Consider the following 19,746-nt stretch of genomic DNA (forward strand, 5'->3'; position numbering starts at 1 on the left):
TGCCATTTTGTTTTATTGAAAATCTCTATTTCCTATTAATTGTATCATTTAGTAGCTTCTTCTGCTTGCATTTTCGCCATTTTCTGTATAGATTTTACTGCAGCTTGGTGAATTGATTTGTCCAAAGCATCTAAAAATGTAAAATATACATTAAAAAAGGGAAAAAAATGTTATTTACATAATATACAAAAATATATGTTTATGAACCCAAAAAAATGTATAATTTGTAAGCTTTTTTGGTGATTGAATGAATTATCCATTCAATTATGAAAAAATGAAAAAAATAAATCAACTTACAAATCTTATGTTGGCCTTTAAGCGGAAATCGCAATCTCAAACTGACAGGATTGGAGCAAATGAAAACGTATGGACTATCACTTTCACCATCAGGATATCTGGAAAAAATAAATGTTATTTATATAACTACTACACACTGCACTATAAATAGTAATATTCATATAATATTATATTATTTTTAGAGTATGTATTCAAAATTAGAAGAAAAGAATTTGAACTTAAAATAATGATAATATTTAATTATCCATTTTTTTATATAGGAAATGCAGGAAATACAAAGGATTTAGAAGAAATTCATTTATTGATATACCACATTAGAAATAAAAGCACAAAAAACATATAACAGAAAGAATATTGTACACAACAAATAACTTATGTTTAACAGAAAGTCTTGAAAGTTTTTCTTATATATAGAAAAAAATCTAAGATCTTATTATAAAAATAAATTAATCTTACATTTTAGCATATTCCTCTTGCGGCAGACAGTCATCGATACTGACACAGCCGAGGAGACACCCCGTCGGATAGAAAGATGGAAATTTGAATTGTTTTTCTGTAACAAAATAGCATTTGTATATATAACAATGTTATTACATTTACTTTACATTTTAATCTTTATCTATTGTCTATTTATCGATTAAAATTCAAAATATACTTCTGTTTCTCTGGTTTTGTTAAGTGAAATCTCAGAGTAAGGTTTCGCCAAAGTAAAACTGGTAGGAAACGGTATTTGCAAAGGCAGAGGAAAAAAATGTGCCACACTCCGTTCTCCACTCACTTCCCAACTTGCGAAACTTTGTGTTTTGATTAGCGAAGAGAAGTAAACCTTACCTGGATACAAAACTCGATATTGATTTTCCAAAGCGCGCACGACGTTTTGGTCGGGCGGCTTGACGGTTGCCGCTATCCAGAGCCGGCCGCGGTGGCTCGTGTACCACGTGCGACCTTCGTGCCTGGTTTACATGTGGGGGAGCGTTATTAAAACGTGTTCAGTTTCACGATCTATCCCCGCATAGCAGAATAGGCAGAGAAAGAGCAGGAATCTAGTGTTAAGAATGTGAAAGAAGAAAGAAGTGGGGAATGGAAGTATCTTAATGGGAATGGAGCGCCATTCATTCCATTCCCCACTTTTCGTCGAATTCTGAAGGCTTTGTCTCAGCTCAGCTTCACACTGTATCCCGCACACAGCAGGGTAGGCAGAGGGAACCTAGTGTTAAGACACTCTGTTCCCCACTTTCCACCGAATTCTGAAGGTATTGCGTGGCGAAACTCAACGCCGCGCTTTGCTTCAACACCAGAGCAAATCACAAGTGAAGATCGAACCCACAAACAGTCGAGTATATATGTAAAGTCGGCCCCAATATTTAAAAACCTTTTAACAACTTGATACTTACAATTTAATGCCCTCAACAAGTAAGGAGGCCCAGGGTTGATGCATCGACAGACATTTCCCGTTATCACTCATTTCCTGTAACTCCAGATCTTGGATACGAGATGATTGGAGCCAGGTTGATTTTGGTGTATAATTTTGTACTTCTACCGTTTGATCGAACTAGAAGTAAATAAAGTGAAATTATTATTATTTTCTTTTTAATTAGAAGTGACTTTTCAGTTAAATTATAAAAAACGGTTAAGCTGATCCAGAGGTTTAGGTTTAGCCCGGACAAACAGAAAGACAGGCAGATGGACAAAAAAGATGTAACGTTCTTACGTAAAAAAAAAAAAAAGAAGTTAGGCACTTATATTATATTTATATGTATATTTGTATAAACCTGTAACAAAGGGGCATTGACCCCGGGTGCTACGTCACGATCAGCTGACGCATCCGATAAGAGATCAGTTCTCAACATTTGATTGTTAAAAGAAGTGTTTTGTGTCATTTGTCTTATTTGATTTACATCCACCTCATGTTCTATTGTTGTATCTTCTATTATTTGACGACCTTGAAAAAGAAAAGAAAAAATATGTATATTACCTTGGATGTTAATAATAGGATTAAACAATAGAGGCCAGTCGTTGCACAGGGGCACAGGTGACAGGTGTGTGATTGTAAACGCAACAGGTTGAGCGTTTGATTCTCTCTCTGTCGAGGAAATGAAATATTTTATGTTTTCATTTCTTCGCTTTGGTGTTAAGGCAAAACTATATGCATCCTGAATTTGACGAAAAATGAGGGACAGAGTAACTTAACACTATGTTCTCTTTGCCGTGTGCTGTGTGCGGGCTACAGCGTGAAGCTACAAAAAACAAATAGACAAAGCGGCGTTGAGTTCCGCCACTCAATACGTAGCTAATGAAAATTGATTGGTGCGTGGCGAAAGGGGGTATCTTAACAGTAGGTTCTCTTTGCCTAGCTATATGCGGGATACGGCGTGAAAATAAAAAAAATATATATTATTTACCAGCAAAATCAAACGTCATTTTCTTATTCAACCTCGAACCGTGTTTCTTATCATGCAGTGACTGTTGGTACTTTTGCAATTTCTCCCTTTCATTGGAAGAGAGCCACACGCTGTTCGTATTAAAGTAGTCACTATCGTCGTCTGTCACTTGAGTTCGACGTTCACTGAGAAAAAGTTAATTTATATGAAAATTTTTGTTGGTTTTTAATTTCAACAAACTTATTTTTGTTTTCCCATTCTGGTATGGCAGGGTGAGGTATGAGGTATGAGGGATTTCGTCTTTCAATACGCGATTCTGGAAAATAAGGAGGACGGTGAGTAACAGAGTGTATTAACACTTGGTTTCACAACATTGAGAAAATATAAGTACATACAAATACTCGTATGTACCCGAAGATTAGCCCAAATAAACAGAAAGAGATTTTTTGCAAATTGTTTCTTTATGTTTTATTATAGTGTAAATAGCTAAACGCACTTCATAAAAAACATATAAATTATTTAAAATGATTACCATACCTAGTTCTATCATATTCAAGTAATCTATTCCTATGTGAGAGTGCCGCTTCCCATCCTTTTGGACGGCTCTTTTCCATTAATGACTCCATAAGTTTAGCACTGGACTTTGTCTTTGCGTTAATTTCTCTTTGCTCATCTGGTGTACAGACCTTTAAAATAGTTTAAAATTTTTAAAAGATTTTGTTTAATTTTTAGGGTCAAAAGTAATTTAAGGAAAAAAGGAACACTTATAAGATCACTTTGTTATCCACCCGCCCGTCTGTCTGTCTGTCTATCAAGACCCTTTATCTCTGTAAGACTTGGAGAAATCGAGTTGAAATTAAAATCATATACACAGATCTAAAGTTCCTTGATTTTCTGCAAAAATCGTATTCCTTATCCTTTTAAATTATATAAATAAATACGGTGCTCCCAGTTGACTAGAATTGAAATGAAATTTGGCAGCTAGTCTGGAGACTGGGATCTACCACCAGCAAAGTATTTTCCCGAATAAATACTCATATATTTTGAAAGATATTGTTATCTTTATTAGATAGTTTTAAAGTACACAAATACTTAAATTTAAAAAATATGTAGTCAGAATTTTATGTTTGAAATTAGATAAAAATATCTATTATATGAATAAAACAATGAAAAAAATATGATTTTTTTTAATTACCAGGTTACCACAAAACAGACATGGTCCGGAACCTTCTTGTTTGCAGACAATCCTACCGCATTGCAGACAGTTGTTGATTAGTTCATGTTTAGATGCTTGGCAGTCACAGTGATGTCTGCCTGATAAATAACAATTTTACTAAATTTCTAGGCCAGTCATGGTGCAGGGGCACAAAGTGTAATTGTTAATGTGACTGGTTGTGGGTTCGATCCCCACTTTAGGAAATGAATTATTTACTTAAATTTCTGTTTCTTTGCTCTGATGTTGAGGAAAAGGGTGTCGTTAGGTTCTGCCACTCAAAATGCAATGTCTCCAGAATTTTGCGGAATGCGGGGAATGGAGTGTCCTAACACTAAGTTCCCTCTGAATACCCTGTGTGTGGGATACCAGCGTGGAGCTAGTTTTTTTTATTAAATACCACCACACACTTTTTATTGGTAGTAATGCCTAATGCATAACAAAATGATAACTACTATAAAATTATAAAACAATTATTATTTATAAATGTTACTTCTGTAAGGCTAGCAATAATACAATAAAAAATCAGAAGCTGGCTCGCTGAATTACTAAGAGTACTAAATTTTCCGAAATCAAATGTGAGTTAAAATTCAAATTATTGATTTATTGGATGTATAATATAAACCTACCTTTTATTAAAATGACTTGAGCATTTTTGCCCTCTTGTGAATATAAGTTTACAAATTTTGTCTTCTTTTTAGATTTACTTTCAGGCTCGACTTCCTCTTGTACTATTGGCTTTTCAGTACTTACAAAATCTTGCTGATGTTTATTTTTTACAATTTTTTTTCTTTGTTGTCGTGTAAGCGATCCAGCTATATAAATCAAGTTAATTATATTTCAAATTACTGTAACCATACCAAAGTAAAAAAGTTAAAGGATACTAACCTTTCGGAGGAAATAACTTTTTAGTTAATTCTAAGTAGAAAGTTTTATGCTGTGAATTATCGAAATCAAGTAATGTCTTAAGATAATCATTTAATTCAGCTTCATTCTGAATTGATAAAATGTATCTGAAATAAAATCGTTTGTTTTATACAACGGCATATGGCTAAAATAAAATATTATAATAATTGTTATAGACAATTTACTTTATAAGGTCTTCAGGAACTTCGAAATCCAGTATTTTCGACAAGCCTTCACTAATCCATTGTTCCATTTTTTATATTTCACAATGTTAACTAATTTTATATGAGTTCTGATTCCCGAATCGAATAAGCAATATTTTGGAAATGTCAATTCAATGTCATATTTTGACACGACATCGTCAGCTGTATTTGACGTAAATTTTCTATTTCATTGTTTTATGTCTTTTAGGCGTATCAGTGGACCACAAATAACTTCCCTTATGTCGCGTAGATAGAAAAACCAAAACCAAAAGGTTCCCAATATTTTTTTTTTTAAATATTCCGCTTACACACTGGCCCTTTTATGATTTTATTATATATAAGTATAGATGAAATTATTGGAATATTTTGAAGGTAGTTAATAAATAAAAAAACAATATAAAACAAAAATTATTTACTAGTTTCATTATCATTTAAAATTCTTAATAAATACAAAATTCGGTCTCTAACATCACACATGGACTTATGCGTTAAACTATCAGCAATAATATTCATCACATTTTTTTCATCAATAATCTCAAGTATTGTTTTATCTTTAATTTCTTCAGGAGTTAGGTATTGTTTTAATACTTCTAGAATTAATTTATCTTCATCTCGCCGCCATTCTGGAGCTTCATGTTTCAATTCGTCTTCAGACATTACTAAAGTCGACATATTTGAAGAGTCGTCACTGTCTTCGTCTTCTGTCATAATAAGTTCTGATGTATCACCATTTTCCTGTAATCATATTAATATTATACACGTAAATGTAAGTCTGTTTGTTACTCTTTCACATCAAAACTACTCAACCGACTTTTGATTATATATAGTCGTATATATTATCTTTGGTTGTAATATAAAAAAAAGTAAGCGAGCGAAGCCGTGTTTGAGTGTCTAATAATTATATATAATAAGGTAATTAATTTTCAATTATAATTATATTTAAATGTTTGCAATTTTTGACAATATTTTTATCATGCATTATATCCCAATACAGTACAGGAAATTTTGTTACACAAGAAATTTTGTTCAAGTGAACATCATTTAGGTTATTGTTCCACACTTTTCCCACGAACCGCCCTTTTTTCGAGACATTCCGGGTTGAATGGTGAAAATACTGCTTATTAATTAATTCTGATTGGAAATCAAATCCACAATCCTTGTGTTAACAGCCAGATAGCTCCAGTTTATTAATACATACACTTTTAATAGTAATGACTAGACGGTTCGGTGAAGAATTCTCTCTGGGTGATGACGGAGTGTCATTTTTTTTGGCTTCGTCAATTTCCTCTTGCTCTTTTTCTACACTGAAATTAAATAACAATATTTATAATCTTGTAGAGAAATTACTTTTCCATTTCTTTTAGCTTCATAGGTGACACTTCAACCCATTAGAAAATCTATAATTATTTAAAATTACGAAATCGAACCTATAACCATCGCGTTCATTGTCAAATACTTCCTCTTTCTGGAAGGGGGGGTCGGGAAATAATATGGAGAGCATAATTTCGAAAAGCTCTCAATTCTCAATTAAATAATTTCTAGATGGAAAATTACAAAACATGACTACACACTAGGTAGAGAGAGATTCACAAAAGTGACCAGCTGTGACAAAGACGGTCTAAAATTTAATAAATTCAAGTCAATGTATGGTATGGCCGTTAAACAGATGCAAAAATAAACTACTTAGCATTCTAGAGCAGTTCCTATTAAGGGCGTATTTAAATACGCAATAACGAATACAATAGCAATAAAAACACGTAAAGACGTTACGTTCCCACTGTCCACCTGTGAGTGGCGGAACTTAAGGCCACACATTTTTGTCCTGATACCAGAGCGAGAAAAAAAATATATCTGCCGAGTGGGAATCGAATCCACAGCTGATGGCCTCAAATAAATTGATGATAGTTTTATTATCGATACCTGTCCGAGTCTTCAGCTTCATAATCCATAGTAGCCGTAGTTTCGTCACATAGCCTGATTGTGTCGCTTTGGTTTTCCTGGGTTTCATTTGATATTATTTCTGGGGCTGGCTGACATGTTTCTTTTATTCTGATTCTAAATATTAACAGGAATAATAGTAAACAAGACAAATGAATGAATTACAATTTTAAATATTTTTAATTAATTATTAATAACATTCTCTCTTACCAAATGATTATTATTTGTGTACCAGATACAAGCATATAAAAATTTCGTATAACTTAATTAGCGATTAGCGCGTTGAATATTTCCAATAAAAAAATACGCGATTGTTTGATCGCTGTATCCCTTAATAGAGGAGAAGAGGAGGGAGATTGCCCAGGTTAAGATATTTCCGTTCCGTGTATAATAATAGCGAAAATCAAAAATCTTAATGTAATATAATATTATCACTTACTCTCTCCGTCGATGAGGAAACAACGAGTATATGTATTTGACTAATTTGGGAAACTCTTGTGTACATTCCATTAACTTACAACAAATGTCGCAACTTTTCAATAAATTATCTAAATATATGTCTTTTAAGACTTCAAATATTTTACTCTTCTCTTTTCTGCTTTGTACTTGCTCCTATAAACATTATATTATTAATTAAAATAACTAGCATAAAATTTTATATTTAAATTCATTGCACTGTTACGCAATTTTAAAATATGATATAAATTTGCTTATACGTCAAAATTCGGAGTATAAATGTATTTTGTCATTAGCATATGTAATTAACACAATACAGTATGAGCAATTATAATTTCAGTAAACTTTTTACATTTTAATCTTCTACAAATAATATTATAAGTGTGTGAGGATGGATGTTTGATTGCACAAAAACTACTGAACGGATTTAGATGATACTTTACACAATAATATAGTTTATTTATCAGGAAAACATCTCCTACTCGATTCCTACTGGAAATGTAAACAATTTTTGGAGTTGAGTTCCACCACTCAACATGTGATGTCTCCAATTCGAGCAGAAATAAATATATATATTTCAAATACTTCTTATTTTCTGCCTATCCTGCTTTGCGTGATAAAACACTAGCCACTCAAATTCTATGAAATAATATAAAAACATAGTACCTCAACTTTCTCCATCAAATCTTCCATACAATTTCCGACGAAATAATCTTTGAAGACATCCATTGTTTCAGCTTGTTCTGCAGTTAGGAAACCTAACAATTCTTTATACATATCAACCAATTCTACATCGAACGCTTGAAATAAGTCTTTAAAAAGTTCAAAAACATTGCCATTTATAACGTCGAATTTGTTAAATATTGAATTTAGTGATCTTTTGATCATGTTATTTCTTGCTATATTACATCTCTCTAGCACTTTAATTTGAAATTTTATTGCAGAATCTGAAAATTAATAAATTAAGTTAATTATAAAAATTTAGTTTAATGTCAAAATATTAAAATAATATGTAAAACGTATGATATGATGATAGTTCAAATACTGCTTAAATTAGTATATTGTTGGATAGATCACTCGATAAATGGATTGGTAATCGAGATCGACCGATAGATTGGTCGTTGGATCAACAGATTCACGGATCGATAAATGCATGAATCGATGAATTGACGGATCAATGATAGAATGTATATGCTAGTATAATAAATACTCTATAATTACCAAAATCCTTAGAACTGCTGCCAGCTATATCCTCATTACATCTAAAACCAGTTTTGCATTCTTCTATTTTATTTACCAATTCGTCATAAACCACATTTGAAAGCCTTTTAAAATTATTAATCAATATTTTTAATTTATTCGATATGTTCGGATATTTTTTGTTTGTGCAATCGCAGCATTCTTTTCGTTTTGTGTAAGAATTAAAATAATCCGTGATAAGTGTTTGTTTTTTTACAATTTGTCTAAACACCCGACAACATTTACAATGGTTCGAATAAATAATCGATTTATTACTAGCTGTAACGTTTTGATTATTCGAATCGATTCTGTTATCGATTTTTGTATCTGTGACGAGTGGGGTACAAATGGGTGTTATAGTACTGTTGACAGTACTTGTTTGTACTTGAATGGGAACTAGTTGCGTGCCATTACTTGTATGAATAATTGTATATATATTACTCGATAGCAAAGTCGTTGTCTGTTCCGTTTTTTGTATGGGCACATCGACTTTGTCCACCAAAGTTGGTTTGGGTGCTATGGGCAACACATTCAATCTTGTGCATAAGATTTCTTTGGTAAAATCTATGGGTAGCGGAGTTTTTTCAATATTAGCATTAATATTTTTGCCAAATTCCACTTCAACACCTTGTGGTTCAGTTTGACCATGACGCTGTTTATACAAATAATTCTGAAAATGTATAATAATATTAGCATTTTTTAAAAACAAAAGAGATTTTTTTAGAATAAATTTTATAAACGATATTTGATTTAAATCAATTAAAAAACTATATATAACTGCAATCTTAGGTAATATGTAAAAGTAATCAATTCACGGATACATAAATGAGATAACGTACATTAATAATAAAACGTTTTATTAACTTCACCATAAAGAGAATGAAACCCACAATCGTCGCGTATACGGCCATTTACCAGACAACCTTTGAAACATTACAGATAAATTGTAATGAGTGAGAACCCCTTCTCACTCAGACAACATCTCAGTGCAAATTTTATTAAATGAAATTAAATATTATATAATATATAATAAAATAAGTTAATAATATTAAATAAATTTAATTAATTTAGATACTTACTTTAAACCTCTTACTACTTTTAGCCAGATATTTAATCCATATACGTGGCATTTCCATTTCCGGTTGTTCATAGAGAGTTATTTTAGGGTTAAATGGATATAATTTGTGCTTCACTGGCTGTATTTCGTTGTATTTAAAATATCGCTGAAAATTATAAATTTTTATATGATAATAATAATTTTTAACGTATACAAATACGAAGTTAAAATACATTATTTTTCATGTATTTAACCTTAATTGGTAATGACGTCAGGTTTATGGGAAAACGAAATCATTTCGTATCAAATTATAGCTATTTTACTATTATACAAATGAATGAAAATTGTATCATCACAATTTTTATAGTAACTATTGTATTCCATTAATACGGTCAAATAAAAATAATTGCTTATTATTTCTAGTTAGAATCGACCCACTTAAATGTGAACCATAACTAACGATGATGTACATCAACTTGAAATACTATTTCATCAGTAGAATTCATCAAAGCTAAAAAAAACATTTATACCAATTTCAAAATCAAAGCCCGAATTCTAGTAATAACAATACAAAGTTTTAACTACTCAAATAAAAGTATACAATATATACAATGAAAAGAAAAGAGATTATGCCAAAAATAAAAAAAAAGTTATTTTTTCAAACATTTGTAGTAGGTGTTATTGTTATCATTATTGGTATAACAATAATAGATAACAATAACATGGATAAACATCGTGAAATGCAAAAAAAACCCTACGTCTAAGAGGTTGAGGTATCTTGATTCATTACTTTAGGTACGGTTTTGAAATATTTTACCCTATATGCTGTTCCCGTAAAAGGAGCGCTGACGCTCCCACTTGTATAAAGGGCCAAGACTTACGTATATAGCGCCGTCCTCGGCGCGGCGCGCGACCTGTACATGACAAAGCAGCGCGCGTGCCGTTACCAGACCTGTGGGCAGCGTGCACTCGCGGGCGAGGCGCGCCGCCTCCGTGAGCCAGCCGCGCCCGCGCGCTTTCGCCTTCAGGCGGAACACTTTCGGGTTGGACTGTATGTGGCGCCAGAACTGGTCTAGTCCGAGGACTATTAATCTGTAGTTTTTATATTAAATAGAATCAGTTTCACGCTCTTTTGTACAGCGGAGTAGGCAGAGGGAACCGCCGATTTCTGGAGGCAATGTGTGTTGAGTGGCGGAACTCAACGTCGTGCTTTGCGTCGACACCAGAGCGAAGAAATGGAAATATCAATTTAAATAAATATTTAATTTCGTCGAATGCAAATTGAAACCACAACCAGTCGCATTTACAATCACACTTTGTGCCCCTGCGCCACGACTACTATTTTACTATTTTTTAAATCAATTCAGTTCAAAATATAGTTTAGTCAAATAAACTACTGTTAGCACTATTGAACTTAAATAATCCATTTATCGACGATGGTCTAGATTTTATATAACGTTAGCCCCTACAGTTAGTAAGAATTACCTTGGGCTATCAGATTGAGTCATCCGTCAGCTGTTTCCATCTCCTACGAGGTCGAAGCCATAAACAAAAGACAGTTTTGATGAGAAGAAAATACTAAAAAAAAATTTTAATACACTCACTTGTCCTCGGAAGGCAAATAGTTGAACCTTTTATGATGAAACTCGGACCTGTAAGGCACAGGTGGTAAAAGATGCGGATATAAAAACACTGGATTATTCGCCACCACCTTTTTAAATGTCTCATGAAAATCGCCCATATATACTGCATTTGCGGCTGAGCGACGACGACTGGAAAAAAAGAAAAAAAAAAACATGTCGGCATATAGGTTTTATAATATAACTTAGCGAAACGCCATTAAGTATAGTTTCAGTGAACTAAAGTCAGAAATAGCGCTATCGCTAGTGTCACGGTAGTGGCGAGCTACTCGCTGATTGGTCGACTGGCGGACTAATGGGAGACGCGTACAGGGATTTGTAGCGAGCGAGCCTTTGTAGTATTATAATATAGTGTTGCCAAACTATCGATAGTTTCGCAATCGATAGTTTAAATCTAAAAAAGCCCATGCGATCGATATAACAGTCAATTGTATCGATTAAATAGATACTATTGAATTTCTAGGAAACGATAGTATCGGCAGTATCGATAGTATCGATACGTTTCGGCCGAAAGTAGAGAGTGGAGTGTCTTAACACTAACTTCCGTCTGTCTTCCGTCTGCATGTACCTTGCTACATGCGGAATATAGCGTGAAGCTGAGAAAATAATATATAAATATGATGATGAGAAAGAATAAGTTTTTCTTACCATTTGTCCACTTCATTAGTGAGAAATCTGAAAAAGTAAAAGAAAATATTTGATGTATCATTTAGTTTCATAGTAGAAGTTTTCCAAAATGTCTGAGTTAAAATCCAAAAAAGTTATCTAAAAAGTATTTTATTTCCAATTACTTTAAGACAAAAAATACTCACTTAACCATCTCTCGAGACTCCTTTGTGTTTTCTGACAATGTGTTTTCCCAACAATGCACCAATTCTAACGCTGGTTTTAAATTACAAACATCGACTATTGCAATACTGTCATTTACTACCATTGAGTAGAGTGATGTCTGTTGATAAAAATATTACAATTAAATCAAATAGCGATATTGCTGTATAAATGGATTGACGAGCTGTGGCCGTCTTGAAGCTAGGCTTGCTCTCTAAACTTTTGATGCCCGGGAAGAAAAGTAATCAAGAGTAAGGATGACTTCTAAAATCAAGCGTGAAACTTAAGTAATAATAAAAAAATGATAACTACATACCAAATATTCTTTGTATTGCGGTGCATAAGACCATAAAGTTGGGTGTATGTATAATTGTAAGAAATTAGAAGCCGCCAGTTGTACGTGTTGTCGTAGTTGCTGTTGAAAGATGAGTATTTGTTCTGGATACATCTGTAAGTAGGAAACTAATAGAAGTATAAATACTTTTAAGAAAACATATAAAAAATTAAGCCTCTTGGAAACCGTCCAAGCGTTCTAACCGCTAAGCAATACATTTGAACATATGGTTTTCTATCCTAAGTGTGCAATAACACTTTAAAAATTGTTAAATAATAAATAATAGTGCTATTTTTTTTAATTTTGGTAGACAGAGGTTACCTAGTGTTGAGAAACTCCTATCCACATGCCCCTCTGAAATCTCGAGACAATGCATATTGGGTGGCAAAACTGAATGCCGCGTTTGGTCATTTTTTACAGAGCGAGGATACGAAAATACTAAATAATTCTTTCTATTTAATTATAAACTAGCCTATAACGGTCGCATTATACGTTCGTCCGTTCTGTCACATGCTGAAAAGAAATAATAGAAAGGAATAATAACCTTAACATTTCCATCTACTTCAATCTCAACTATTGTTGGTTCATTGGTAACCAGGTTCTTTAAAGGTGCAGGTGGGGACAGCCCGTTTTTTGATGGAAGTCTCACTTCTTTCGTTTCTTCCACTGAAATAATAACTTCAGTTGGTACTTGGGCTTCTGCACTGAAAGAAAAAAATCATAGCTTCATGCTGTATCCCACAAAGGTTAAGACACCTTGTTCCGTGCGCATGGACGATTTTTTGACAATTTGCATGTTGTGAAGGAAATCAACACCGTGCTTTGTTTTGTTTATTACCAGAATGAGAAAAATAATTAATTCAACCCCACAACCGTCGCGTTTATAGTTTAACGCTGTGCCGCTGTGCCACAGCGGGCTCTAGCAATGATTTTAAGAATAATCATAATAATAGTTAGCAATAGGTAGTAGTAGCCAGTCGTAGCGCAGAGGCACAGTGTGCTGCAAAATTGACTCGTTGTGGGTTCGATCCCTACTCGAGGAAAGAAAATAATTATTTAAATTCATATTTTCATTTCTTCGCTCTGGTGTCGAGGCAAAGCGTGGCGTTGAGTTCCGTTACTCAACACGCAATGCCTCCAGAATTTGGCGGAAACTGTGGAACGGAGTGTCTTAATACGAAGTTCCCTCTGCTTACCCTTCTGTGTGCGGAATACAGCGTGACCCTTTCTTTTATTCATATTTTTTTTTTATTTATTATAACATTATTATTGTCTTCTCTTCTAATGCAACGACAACATAACATCATAATATCATAACTGGACAACTAAATGGTGCTAAAATAAGTTAAAAAAATACAAAATAAAATAATAACCACGTGGTCTTCTTTACAGGTCGACTTATCGGCACAAGCATGGGAACATCGATAATATTATTTATAATATTCTGTTCAATTTCGTTACTTTCCTCCACCTCAGTTTTTCCTATTGAAAGTCTAGGTTCTATTTTGACCTTGGCCGCCATATTTGTTGAAGTAGGGTGATGTTCTTCATCAGATATCGGTTCTTGTTTGCCCTCCCAATGTTGAGAAGTTAACTGGAAAAATTTAAAACAGTAATAATCACTAAACTTTATATGATGCGTTTGGGTAACTTTTTTATGGAAAAGAGAAGCGTGCGGGTCACCTAATGGTAAGTGATCACCGCCGCCCATGACCCCGTGTAACACTAAAAGAGCTACAGGTGCGTTGCTGACCGCCAATGTGGAGATAGACGCGCTTTTAGAAGGTTTCGGGCGCGGAATCATTGCGGCAGGTAGGCCATTCCAGTTCCGTGGCGCGTGGAAGGATGTTCCTACGAAACCGCACAGTAGTGGAGTGCCACGTATCCAGATGGTGTGGATGGTATTAGTTTGTAACGTACTATGCGGTTATAAAATTCCGCGGCCGGTAATAAGTCAAAAATTTCCCCAGTACACTCCCTATGATAAATGCGGTAGAGAACGCACAGCGAGGCGCAATGCGCTAGCTCTACGCAATGTGTCAAGCCCTGCACAGAACATTGGGTTTCTAACGATTCGAACGGCTCTACGTTGTATGCGATCAAATGATTCAAGCTGATACTAGGATGCACCAGCCCATAGTTGAGAACAATGCTCCATATCAGGCCGAACCTGGGCCCTATATTATCACAACACAATCGGTGTTTTGGCGTGAAGTACTGTCTCGCTCTGCTGATGACCCACAGTTTCTTCAAGGCCTACTTGGTCTTGCTTTCCACATGATCGCGATACTGGCAGTCACTCGAATCGTTGAGGACCAATGTGCTGATATTGGGCGCCGCTATAAGGGGAGTGTTGTGGGAGACTGGCGATGACAAAGGAGATTTTTTTTGGTTAACGCGTACACTTGTCTCTTTTCCTCCCGGGTTCCTTTCATCTTATGAGGAAAGATTTGAGAGGGATACTTTAACATAATTAAGCTTACGTGACAAACGCATCAACTTTTCTTGCTCTGGTAACATTCATCGAGTAGATAGGTTAAAGTATCCTAAGATACCATAACCAACTTTATATTTTTGCCCCACTATCCTCGCACTTACAGTCAAACGTTATCCCCTAAATAAAATTACAAAACAATATAAATTTCTACCTCAAAACCCTTATCTTGATCTAAAACACTTTGTATGTCCTGTAAAGGCTCCACTGGAGCCTCTGGAAGTACATCAAACAACTCAGTGACTAAATCATTCAATTCTTTACGAGATATCTTTATTATGCTACTCTCTAACGATTCTTCGTCTTCTTCATCTGAAAATTAAATCTATCATTAAAAACTAGTTCAAGTTCCTAAGGTCCCTTAACAATAATAATACCTGTCATATAACGGAACCTCCGTTTCCTATTCAAAATTTTGAATACATTTAATATATTTGTACATTATACAGGAAAATTTCATCGAAATCTGTTCAGTATCGATAAAATGGAGCAAATATTTATCACTTCGCTAAATAAATAACAAAGCAACAACAATTTAATTACTTCCAAATTTTTCTACAATTTGGTTTTATTGATAAATACAACTTTAAATAAATATTTCATCTCCTCGAGTGGGGTTCACACCGACAAGCAGTCGGTTTTACAGTCACGCTTTGTGCCCCTGCGCCAAGACTGACCTCCTAACCTCCTGGCTGATTATAAAAAGGCATACTAACTGGCATCCGGATCAGCAGCAACATTGTATTCCGGATCAGCTTCATCGTCATCCTCGTTCCTCACATTGGAAGCAGGATTTAGGCATTCGTTTAAGAATTCACTCCATAGATCATCGACGACCGGCATCGGCAAGTCATCAGGTGGTACAAATGATTCCTCTATATGTTCTATAGGAGTCGCTGATAGGGAAAGTTTTGACCGAGTACGTAGAGCTATGGTGGCTTCTTCATTTTCCAAGTCTAGTTTTCTACAAACTGGTGTTTTGACTTCCTGAAATGTCAGTTGTAAATGTTTTACTTTATATTTTTTGGCACGTTGTATTGCCTCATATAACAGTTTACGCAAAGGGAACTTAGTGTTAGGACACTCCATTCCCCACACAGCATTCAAATTCCAAGACATTGTGTAGAGTGGTAAAACTTAATGGCGCGCTTTATCTTCTAACCAGGGCAATGAAATAACAACATTTCATTCCTTCAAGTGCAAAACTTCCTTCTTCTTCCTTCAAGTGGAACCCACAACCTGTCAAATTTACCATTGAACACTTTTGACAGTGCACTACAATTACTGGCCTCGATAATTAATTTTACTTTTTGAAATACAAACACAAAATATGAAACACAGAAAGGATATCTATACATTATAAAATTTATCTACTTATCTTACCTGTGGCACTTTAAAAGGACCATCTTGAACTACTTTAGGACTAGGTTTCTTTTGATTTTTGGGCGTCGCCGGCGTCCGAGGCTGTGAGTCTATATCGCTACATGACTCCAGGCCATGATCATCGTCACTCTATGAAAAAACATACTTTTATGTTAATTTGGAATAATAAAAGAAAACAGCAACTAAAATAACATTATTTTTATTCAGTTTTTGAATTAAATTATTATTCCAACAACAAAAAAATATATGTGATTCCAAGTGCTATTATGATGGTATGTCCAAATGAATCTACACTGTAATATGTGGTACAAGATACTGTAGTCCATATGTGTATGTAGTCTATATTAATATGAACACCTTTATCAGGGAAATAGTAAAGTGATTTTCTCAAGATACAAAAATGTCGAACTCATAAAGTGATCACCCCTTGTGACACTTTTATAATATTATCAGAGACAACTGTGTATATTCATATAAACAACAATTACTAATATTAACAATTTGTTGTTAAATGAAAAAATAAACAAATTCATATATTTTCATTGATCTCATATTTCTAGAGTCACATTTGATCTATATTGAGATTCAAGGAAAAAGCAAGGTCATCTAAAAATCACAACTGCAAATAAATTCTAATAAATTCTAAATAAATTCTATAAGGGGTATGTTTGAAACCATGGTGGGGCAATCAAAAAGCAATAAATCATTATCAATTTCACACTTCTCTAAGACCATGCAAGATTTTTTACATTTTTAAAGTATTATTCCACAACTGGCTGTGGCCAACTAAACTGTACATTCTTATCAGACTATATTGAAATTCTTATAGGCTTGTTACAGCATGTCTGTAGGAAGATTGTTACAAATTTCCACTACCCAAGGAATTATCATTTGGTCAGAGAGAATGCTATTTAATATAATATATATTTCTTTTATTTTTTTACATTTCTAAAGTGCCATTCCACACTTAATTAAGAAAAATATTTTGTCCTGTGTCATAATAATAAGCAAGCCCCACTCAACCAAATTTTAGGTTATCTAAAAAGTTTATGTTGCTTTAAAAACATTGTACTAAACAAGATCTTGACTTCCATGTGAATCTTCCAAGGTGAATGGAGTGTCTTGACACTAAGTTCTCTCTGTCTACCCTAGTACATGACATATAATGTGAACTGCTTGGAAAATTTATTCTACCTACAGGTTCATATTCTTCATCATCTTCATCTTCAGGTAGCTCTTGAGCTATTAAGGCTTTCACTTCAGGTGTGATGTTGACTGGTATATGCACTATTGGTGTTAGTTCCATATTCCATGAAAGAGACCCTGGGGATACTTTCAACAATTCTCTGAAAATATGTAATATTCTTTATATTATAGTGGAGAATGAAAAATTAAGGAGTGAGATGGAGGTTTCAAATAAAAAACATAGTCAATCTCGAGATGAATAATAGAAAAAATAACATTGTATTACAATGTTATTTAGACTGCCAGAGGCTAACCAATAAAAGTGTAGTAAAAAAAATGAAGATTTATCTGCTTTTGTAACATCAACACTACAAGATATAGAAATAAAAATTGAAAGAAGCGAAATAGACCAACTGAAAAACTGATGAAAATTTACAATGACATTCTAATATCACACATAATTTTCATATATAAAAAAGCCCCAAAGAAGATAAAGGAAACTACCGACCAACAAGCTTCAAAACCAAAATTGATTGATTGATTTTAAATTGAATAAGCACAACAGTAGACCAAAGTCAACCGATGAAACAGGCTATTTTAGGAGAAATTTTGCCACAACAGACCACATACATACAGTCAGGTAGATGGTGGACAAGTGTAATGAATAAAACAAACCTTTGTACATGGCCTTCATCAACTACTCTAAAGCAATTGACAGCATTATCCAGGAGACAATATGGGACAGTCTTAAAGCTGAGAGGATCTCTACAATATGTATAAAAATAATCCAAAACATATATGCTAGCAGCAAAGCAAGAATAAAACTAGAATCATCAGGTGAAAGACAGGTGACAGACCGACGGACAACAAAATAATTAGGGTTCCTTTTTTCCATTCTTTCCTTTCCTTAAAAGATATGGAAGGAACTCTAAAAACAATAGGTTTACTATATTTAGGCAAAATACTCACTTAGCTTTGGATCTTGTTATTTTAGGACGAAGTTTCTCTTCTGTTCCTGATTCCTCTTCTTCTTCACGTAACTTAACAAGTGCCAGAACATGATCATTTGTAACTACTTTCTGCAATATTAATTGTACTTAGTAAATAAAGATAATTAGTCATTTAATGGAATTGTAGAAGAGTTCAATATGGTAACATAAATAGAAACTAACCTTTAAAATTTTCTTTACACTGACATCATCTAAATTATTTTTAATAGCTGAAGCGTAAAGATTCTTTTCCATATCAAAAGTATTCTCAGGTAAAACATCATCTCCATCAGTGCTACTGCTACTGTTTATCCTTTAGTTGATATAACAAGAAATTTACAGCTTAATAATATGGTAATTATATTTAATGCCGTAAGAAATAAAATATTTACCTTTTGCGTTTAGCACCACGACTCTTTAAATTATTATTGGACGATTTTTCGTCCTCTGTATTTATATCTAAGGGTTTAGAATAATTATCCTGAACTTTATCCATTATATATATTACACCAAATTCATATGTAAATTAATAAATAAATACATTACTAGCAAGTAATTAAATACAATGTATGAATGTCATTTTATTTATATTAAGAATATTAACTTAGTGGTGAAATGAAATCCATCCTAAATATGTTTTTCAAAGTAAACGTAAACATGACAAATGTGACTGACAACCATAGATAATACAAATATATTAGAAATAGCCGTGCCATAGACGTACAATAATATTGTTTGTATGCGGCCGGTGTTTCGATATTGTTGTAGATTCTTAGAAAGGTTTCTTACGGCAATATTGGGGAATTCAGGGTTATTATCAATAATATTGTCATGTGCGGGCACGCGGAAATATTTTAGTTAAAATAATATTTTCATTAAATTTTCTCATTCAGGCTTTTATCAATTTTTCTGCTATTACCTATTATTGTAAGTTAAATGCAGTAACTAAAGTAACAGCCTGTTGTTCTACCCATTTTAGATTTAGCATGTATGTATCAAATTGTTAGATTTTATTGTCTACATTGTATATTGTATTGCTATTATTATTGTGCAGCTAGCCGCAACAAAACGCAACGATATTAAAAAAAAGAGAAAAAAGAAAAAGGGAAAATGAAAATTTTTATTTTCCCTTTTCATTTTATTATTGCAGTCACATTATATTTGCATAAATACTTATAAGTTATCATTTGACATGTGGTAAAA

The 19,746-nt window shown here is 33.5% G+C and overlaps 2 protein-coding genes across 3 annotated transcripts; both read right to left on the reverse strand.

Annotated features, from left to right (window-relative positions):
* Positions 1 to 5: 5 nt before the first annotated feature.
* On the reverse strand, positions 6 to 5,143 carry LOC146531898 (activating signal cointegrator 1). 2 transcript variants are annotated; one of them, XM_085197202.1, is made up of 12 exons: positions 4,983 to 5,141; positions 4,780 to 4,904; positions 4,521 to 4,706; positions 3,874 to 3,992; positions 3,216 to 3,364; positions 2,700 to 2,863; positions 2,070 to 2,239; positions 1,692 to 1,849; positions 1,129 to 1,250; positions 754 to 850; positions 298 to 395; positions 6 to 130 (listed from the first exon to the last, which is right to left on the reverse strand). In XM_085197202.1, the coding sequence occupies exons 1-12, from the start codon at positions 5,048 to 5,050 to the stop codon at positions 45 to 47; spliced, it is 1,542 nt and encodes a 513-aa protein (XP_085053328.1). In that variant the 5' UTR covers positions 5,051 to 5,141; the 3' UTR covers positions 6 to 44. The 2 variants fall into 2 exon arrangements, with proteins under 2 accessions (XP_085053328.1, XP_085053329.1); XM_085197203.1 differs by lacking the exons at positions 298 to 395; positions 754 to 850 and having other exon boundaries at positions 4,983 to 5,143.
* A 254-nt stretch (positions 5,144 to 5,397) lies between these two features.
* On the reverse strand, positions 5,398 to 19,206 carry LOC146531899 (uncharacterized). Its single transcript, XM_085197290.1, has 21 exons — positions 18,936 to 19,206; positions 18,727 to 18,856; positions 18,524 to 18,633; positions 17,568 to 17,715; positions 16,370 to 16,498; positions 15,703 to 15,973; positions 15,141 to 15,298; positions 13,866 to 14,086; positions 13,037 to 13,196; positions 12,475 to 12,606; positions 12,143 to 12,279; positions 11,979 to 12,005; positions 11,295 to 11,462; positions 10,572 to 10,782; positions 9,713 to 9,856; positions 8,616 to 9,303; positions 8,061 to 8,341; positions 7,378 to 7,550; positions 6,921 to 7,055; positions 6,199 to 6,304; positions 5,398 to 5,735 (listed from the first exon to the last, which is right to left on the reverse strand). Exons 1-21 carry the CDS (start codon positions 19,037 to 19,039, stop codon positions 5,409 to 5,411), a joined length of 3,960 nt encoding a protein of 1,319 aa, XP_085053416.1. The 5' UTR covers positions 19,040 to 19,206; the 3' UTR covers positions 5,398 to 5,408.
* Between the last annotated feature and the right edge of the window lie 540 nt (positions 19,207 to 19,746).

Source organism: Heliconius melpomene, chromosome 14 (genome assembly GCF_056956725.1).
Source record: "Heliconius melpomene rosina isolate 202511_hmr_F chromosome 14, ASM5695672v1, whole genome shotgun sequence".
NCBI lineage: Eukaryota > Metazoa > Arthropoda > Insecta > Lepidoptera > Nymphalidae > Heliconius > Heliconius melpomene.